Here is an 8,159-nt window from a genome sequence, read left to right on the forward strand (position 1 = left end):
GTTCTTTAATTTTAAAAAAAAATTTCCAAAAATTGATAATTTAATTGAATTAAAATATTCTCTAATTTTTTTATTTTTTTATTTTTTATTACTCATAATTTTAATATGTATGGGTCTTTTGGAACATCTCAAGTGATGCCAAACCACCTAATTAATCTCAATAATTAGAATTTAAACTATGGTATCATTTTTATTTTTTTTATATTCATTTTTGTACAGTAAAGAAACAGTTTATCACAAAAAAATCAGGTATTGAATCAATATTGAAATTACTGTCCGTAACTTTACAGTGTTAATAATAAGTATTTTTCTTAATTGATATTGGTATTGCTAAAAAATCTTATATTGAATAAATATTAAAGTAATTTTTTATGTTGTGTCAATATATATATATATATATATATTAATTTCAGGTACAATTAAAATTGATAATTTAAATAAAGTTCAAATTTTCAATTTATTATGTAATAAATTCTTTTAATATATATTTTTTAAATATATTAAATAATACTTTTTTTGGGAAAATATTTTCAGGAATAACCCTGATGTAATCTCGCTACTAGATTTAAGCGAATCTCGCTACTTCAAGTAGCGAGATTTGTCACGTGTCATTCTCACAAAAAAAATATTATTTAATATATATTTTTTAAAAATGATAAATCGGGAAATAAATTATTCTGCGTAATAAATTCTTATGCATAATAAATCGGGAAATAAATTGTTTTAATATTCTTTTTTTAAATGATAAACCGCGAAATAAATTCTTCTACGTAATAAATCGATTTATCATTATTATAATAATAAATGATAAATTTATTACGCAGAAGAATTTATTTTCTGATTTAATTATTTTTAAAATATATATATTAAAAGAATTTATTTTCCGATTTATTACGCAAAATAATTTATTAAGCAAAATAATTTATTTCCCGATTTATTATTTTTTAAAAAAATATATTAAAAAAATTTATTGCATAATAAAATAAAATTTTGAACTTTATTTAAATTACCAATTTTAATTGTACCTGAAATTAATATATATTTATTGACACAACAAAAAAAATTACTTTAATATTTATTCAATATAAGAATTTTATCAATATCAATTAAGAAAAATACTTATTATTAACAATGCAAAGCTACGAGCAGTAACTTCAATATTTATTCAATACCATATTTTTTTGTGATAAATTGCTTCTTTACTGTACAAAAATGAATATAAAAAAATAAAAATGATACCATAGTTTAAATTCTAATTATTGAGATTAATTAGGTGGTTTGGCGTCATTTGAGATGTTCCAAAAGGCTCATATATATTAAAATTATGAGTAATAAAAAATAAAAAAATAAAAAAAATTAGGGGATATTTTAATTCAATTAAATTATCAATTTTTGGGATTTTTTTTTTAAAAAGTAAAGAGCCAAAGCAATGCATACAAGGTAAGAATTACAGATAATTATATGGATATTTTAGAAAATTTTAAAATAGTGTAATATATATATATATATATATAGAGAGAGAGAGAGAGAGAGATAGAGAGAGAGAGAGAGAGTCTATAATAATTTTATAAATGATTTTTTATTTTAAAATTTGAATAAATCTTCATAACTTTTTATTATTATTTCTTAAAATAAGAAAATTTTAAATGTAAAAATAATTTATATTATCTCCTGTAAAAAATAATAAATATAAAAAGGGGAGAGACGCAAGTGTTAAAATAAAATTTATTTTGGATCATCATAAATACTGTTTTGCCCGCGGTCAACGGTTAGTTTCAAATAATTATTATATATATAAATTTTCCAATCACAGGACGGGTATAAAAAGTTTCCCAAAACGTTCCTAATTTATAAATGCTAATTACTCAAAACTAATAATAAATGCTAAATTTATTATGCAAAAAAATTTATTTCCTGATTTATAATTTTTTATAAAAATATATTAAAAGATTTTATTTTCCAATTTATTATTTTTTAAAAAAATATATATTAAATAATATTTTTTTTTTGGAATGACACGTGACAAATCTCGCTACTTGAAGTAGTGAGATTTGTTTAAATCTCGCTACTTCAAGTAGTAAGATTACGTCAGGTTATTCCGAAAAATGTATTTCTCAAAAAAGGTATTTCTCAAAGAACATGCATAGCTAGCTACTTAGATTTTTTAAATTAAAGAGGGTAGGTAGAAGAGAAAGAAACATGCGTGGTGGGTAGCTACTTAGATTTCTGAGCTCAGCAATGGAACTAGAAATTTCTCATTTCCAGGCAATAGCTAAGCAATCACGATAACAGGGGTCCAAAACAAATTAAAATATTTTTGCTTCCATCAGCAACTTGAGGAAGAGAGATAGGGCTGGTTGTCCCCTATTGTTGTTTCTTTAATCTATTGCTGTTGGTAAACAAGCCTATGCGTAGAACAGCATGTGAATGGTATTTAATTAAAATCACAAGGAGATATTAAGGGAATGGCTACTTTAATTTAACTGTCACTAATATACATGCGCCACATAAATCAATGTTTTTTCATTCGATGAACTCGGCACATAACTTTAAGGCGAACAAAATTTTTTTCTCTTACCGAGCATTCTAGTGGCTAATATTTAAAAGTTTTATATTAAGCGTATTAAATTTGGATATTAAAAAGAAAAGGATTGGGAAAGTATAAATTTAAATCTTAGAAGCGGAAGAAATGAGTATTGACAGGAGATAGGTTAATAATCATGTTGTTGTAACTTGAGTTAGCGTAAACTTCCAATGAACGTAAACAAATAAATCACAAATTTTGTCCAACACTTCGCAATCAATACCACTCTCACACAATTTCATCCTCATTATGTATCTTAATAGGCATTTCAATGATTAGAATTCAAGATTTTCCAGTTAAAGAGTCAATATTAGAATTAGGAAGTTGGAAATGATATGAAAGGAGATATAGATTACCCGTTGCTGTACAGATCAAGTTTAAAAATTATCTTTATACGATCATGAAACGAAAGTGGGTTGGAGGTCCCATATTGGTTGAGTGGGAGTCAAGGAAATTTCGGATTTGATGTCAAGGTTCACTCTGTCCATGACAAACACATTTAAAGGTAAATTCGCGAGACTTCTAGGTCAAAGCAAACATTTCCCTCACATGAACAACAAAACAACGTTTGACATAAACAATTCACGCAACACAATGTGAAAGCACAATGTTTTGTTTGACATAAACAATTCACGCAATACAATGTGAAAGCACATTTTGAGGAATGAAAAGCTCAAATCTAATCGAACACATACATGGGGTCTTCCTTGACTAAGAGACTCTTATGACATACGAAACAAGGACAACCGGTATTATAGCTTATGTACTATGCATATTATGTCAATGTCTAATAACGTGGTCTTTGGATCACATAATAGAATTTGTATTACAAAATTCAATATTACATCATGTTTCTAATTTTCAAAAATCCATATTTAATATTTGAATTCCAAAATGCGAACAAATAAAATCTAGTTTATATTACAAAAATGTCCTTTTTATTTTTTGGGCTGATAAGTGGCTCTAAATGGGTTAGGGTTACACAATGAACAATTTTTATATTTTATAGAACTAATTACTAATATTCATAACTTAAGTGTTAATGCACATATGATATGAACAATTTAACATGCAACAAACTATAAATTTTTTTCCATGGAATGATATGTGTATCAATGCTTCCAAGTTAAATAGAGCACCTTAAAAGTGCCCTAAGAAAATATTTAATAAGACATGGATATATATATATATATATATATATATATATATATATATATATACACACACACACAAATATATTGTCAAAGTGTACTATTAATACCTTACTTTATATCGAAGAGAATGAAATTTTTGGCGTTGCTTGCGGTAGAAGGAACAAATTAAATCGAGGCTTTAAACCTAGATAATTTAGGCTGGAATTCCATCAACTTGCATGTGATTTTTTTTTTTTTTTAGTTTCCTCCAATCAATTGTAAAAAGTAAAAATAAGAATATAATAATTTTTTTGATAGTATTAAAAGACTTATTTTGGAGGATAATATTAGTATTTATCTTTAGAAAAGGAGGATATTATATCTAGTTAAAATTCCGCAATTAGTGTGTGTGTGTGTGTGTGTTTATACATACATATATATATATATATATATATATATATATATATATACAAATATATATTTGCTCTTAAAATTATTTTAGTAAATTATGAATAATTATATTTTCAAAGTGTACTACTAATAACTTAATTTATATCAAAGAGAATGAAATTTTTGGCGTTGCTTGTGGTAGAAGGAACAAATTAAGTTGAGACTTTAAACTTAGGTTAGAATCCCATCAACTTGCATGTGATTTTTTTATTTTAGCTTCCTCCAAACAATTGTAAAAAAAATAAAAATAAAAATATAATAATTTTTTTGATAGTATTAAAAGACTTATTTTGGAGGGTAATATTAGTATTTATCTTTAAAAAAGGAAAATATTATATCTAGTTAAAATTCCGCAATTAGTGTCTTCATCTTACTAATTGTTTATTGATCCCAGACTCAATTATACTGGCGAGCCAGTAGAATGGAAGGTGAGGGGAATTTCATTTTTTTTTCTTTTAAAAAATAAAACAAAAACAAAAAGAAAAACCTAGGAATCAACTGTACATTTGGCTAGTTGGTGATGGGGAAACGTAAAATTTATGTCAACTAAAATTTGAAAGTAGAATAATTATGTTAAATATTTATAGTTTTTATTAGTTTAATTTTTAATGTGTATTATTTATAATTTTATTATTTTAATCATATTTTTATAATATTATTTGATTTAAAGATGAAAATGAGTATTTTTTAATTAATTTTTTATTAATGTACGTCCAATTTCACATCGTCTCTGTGAGTAGTTTCAAAGCCAGTATAAGATCCTCCTAGCTCTCTCTCCTTATTACTTAGATCTGAGGATGAGTTCTCTAACATAGTATCAAAGTTAGGCCTTGTGCTGCTTGGCTCATCCGTGGATTGGACTTCTCCTCGCCTCATTTCTCCCCATGGGCTCTCCTCACCTCATTTTCCCCATGGGCTCAAGAGGGAGTATTAATGTACGTCCAGTCCTACATCGTCTCTGTATGCAGTTCCATAACCAGTATAAGATCATCTTAACCCTCTCTCCTCAATACCTAGGTTTCGAGGATGAGTTCTCTAACAGTTTTTAATTTGTATTAGTTTTATAAATATTACCCAAACAAGTTGCTAGTTTATAGTTTTATAAAATAAATGAATCGTGTACCTAGATGAACCTCTTGATCCGAGTGGGTGGTTGGAATGTATACCAAAATTATGTTTGGACTAATTTGATGAACAAGCCTATGAGTAGAATAGCATGTGAATGGTATTTAAAATCACAAGGAGAGATTAAGGGAATGGCTTCTTTAATTTAACAGTCTATAATATACATATGCCACAAAAATCATTGTCTCTTTACTCAATGAACTCATTACATAGCTTTAAGGTAAACAAAATTTTTCGTCTCTTACCACACTTTCTATTTATAAGTTTTAGGTTAAACATATTAAATCTAAATATTAAAAATAAAAGGATTGGAAAAGTATAATGTTTAAATCTTAAAAGAGGTAGAAAGGGGTATTAATAGGAGATAGGTTAATTATCATTTTGTTGCAAACAATTCCCTCACATGAACAAAAAGACAATTTTTGACATAATCAATTCATGCAATATAATATGAAAGCACAATTTGAGGAATGAAAAGTTTAAATCTAATGGAAAACACACATGGGGTCTTCCTTGACTGAGAGGCTTTTGAGATATATGAAGCAAGGACAATTAATATTATAATTTATGTATCACATCACATAATAAAATTTGTATTACGAAATTCAACATTACAGTGTGCTTCTGATTTTCAAAAACCCAGATTTAATATTTGAATTCCAAACTATGAATGAATAAAATCAAGTTGAGATTACAAAAATGTTTTTTTTTTTAATTTTTTGGGCTGATAGGTGGCTCTAAATGGGCTAGGGCTGCACAATGAACAATTTGATGCACATATGATATGAACAATTTTACATGCAATAAAATGTAAATTGTTTTCCATGAAATGTTATGTGTATCAATGTTTCCCAGTTAAATAGAGCACCTTAAAAGTGCCCTAAGAAAATATTTAATAAGACACGGAAAAAAAAAAAAATATATATATATATATATATATATATATCACTTAAAATTATTTAGTGCACAGGGATGCCCTTTATGAATAATTATATAATAAAAGTGTACTACTAATACACTAATTTATATCGAAGAGACAACGAAATTTTTGGCGTTGCCTATGATAGAAGGAACAAAGTAAAGAAGAGGCTTTAAACTGGGATAATTTAGGTTGGAATCCCATCAAATGGCATGTGATATTTTTAGTTTGTTTAATTATTTTTTTTTAAAAATGTAATAATGTTTTTGATAGGGATTAAAAGAATACACTATATTGACTTATTTTGGAGGGTAGTATTGGTATTTACCTTAAAAAAGAATAGGAAATTATGTCTAGTTAAAATTCCGCAATTAGTGTATGCAACTTTTTAATTGTTTATTGATCCCAATAAAAAACCATAGGAATCAAACATACATTTGGCTAGTTGGTGATGGGGAAAAAGGTGAAGTCACTTGCGAGTTGTGTAGTATATATAAAGGAGGGGGTTAGGTATACATATAGCGAAGAAGATACACTTACCAGTGTTCCTCTTAATAGCCAAAATGGAAGAAGGGAAGAGGGCAACTTTCATAGTCATGCCTTCAATTGCTCTTCCAATGCTTATAGTTTTATTGAGTGCTTCATTTTCAAAAACTCTGGCTGAACATCACTTTCACTACGCTACCATTTCACGCTCTCAAAACGAACTCAATCCACATTCTGTATCATCGTCTATGATGACTAAACAATCAATCCTCGCACAAGCAACTTCTCCATTACATCTAGAGGCGACAAATAAGCCCCCTCCAAGCCCGCCAAAACGCCCAGCATCGCCAACGCGCCGAGCACCCCCACCATCACCACCACCCCCACCATCACCGCCACCACCATCCCCACCACCACCATCCCCCCCACCACGATCACCCCCACGAGCTAGGAGGACACGTTCCCCATCGCCGCCGCCACCACCACCACCTAAGGGGACACTTTCCCCATCCCCACCACCACCATTGCCACAACCATCACCGCCGCCGCCGCGGCGGCAGAATATACGCACCCCGTCGCGGCCACCATCACCACCACCACCATCCCCCCCACAACCATCGCCACCACCAGCTAAGAGGACAGGTTCCCCATCACCACCGCCACCACCACGTAAGGGGACACCTTCCCCATCGCCGCCGCGGCCGCCACCACCACCGCCGCAGCGTAAGAATGCACGCTCCCCATCGCCTCCACCATCACCACCACCACCATCCCCCCCACAACCATCGCCACCACCAGCTAAGAGGACAGGTTCCCCATCGCCGCCGCCACCACCACGTAAGGGGACACCTTCCCCATCGCCGCCGCGGCCGCCACCACCACCATCATCACCACCGCCGCGGCGTAAGAATGCACGATCATCATCACCGCCGCCATCACCACCACCACCATCCCCACCACCACCACCAGCTAAGAGGACAAGTTCCCCATCGCCGCCACCACCACGTAAGGGGACACCTTCCCCATCGCCGCCGCGGCATCCACCACCACCATCACCACCACTGCCGCGGCGTAAGAATGCACGCTCCCCATCGCCGCCACCACCACCATCCCCACCACCACCACCATCCCCACCACCACCATCGCCTCCACCAGCTAAGAGGACAGGTTCCCCATCGCCACCGCCGCCACGTAAAGGGACACGTTCCCCATCGCCGCCGCCGCCGCCACGTAAGGGGACACGTTCCCCATCGCCGCCACCACCACCAACTAAGAGGACACCTTCCGCATCGCAGTCACATTCCTCATCCTGCGGAACCCCACCAGCACTCGGGTGCATCAGGCATATTTAAAGGACAACGAGAGCAGACAATAAACTTATATAGGTATATATAAAAGGAAAGACGACACTCGTACTCTCCAATATGCACTTGAATTATTATAGAAACGCGCATGCATGCAC

The 8,159-nt window shown here is 31.9% G+C and overlaps 1 protein-coding gene across 1 annotated transcript; it reads right to left on the bottom strand.

The window, feature by feature from the left end:
- Nucleotides 1–6,908: 6,908 nt before the first annotated feature.
- LOC131161833 (glycine-rich protein DOT1-like) lies at nt 6,909–8,036 on the bottom strand. Its single transcript, XM_058117849.1, has one exon. The coding sequence runs from the start codon at nt 8,034–8,036 to the stop codon at nt 6,909–6,911; it is 1,128 nt and encodes a 375-aa protein (XP_057973832.1).
- Between the last annotated feature and the right edge of the window lie 123 nt (nt 8,037–8,159).

Source organism: Malania oleifera, chromosome 1 (assembly GCF_029873635.1).
Source record: "Malania oleifera isolate guangnan ecotype guangnan chromosome 1, ASM2987363v1, whole genome shotgun sequence".
NCBI classification, from domain to species: domain Eukaryota; kingdom Viridiplantae; phylum Streptophyta; class Magnoliopsida; order Santalales; family Ximeniaceae; genus Malania; species Malania oleifera.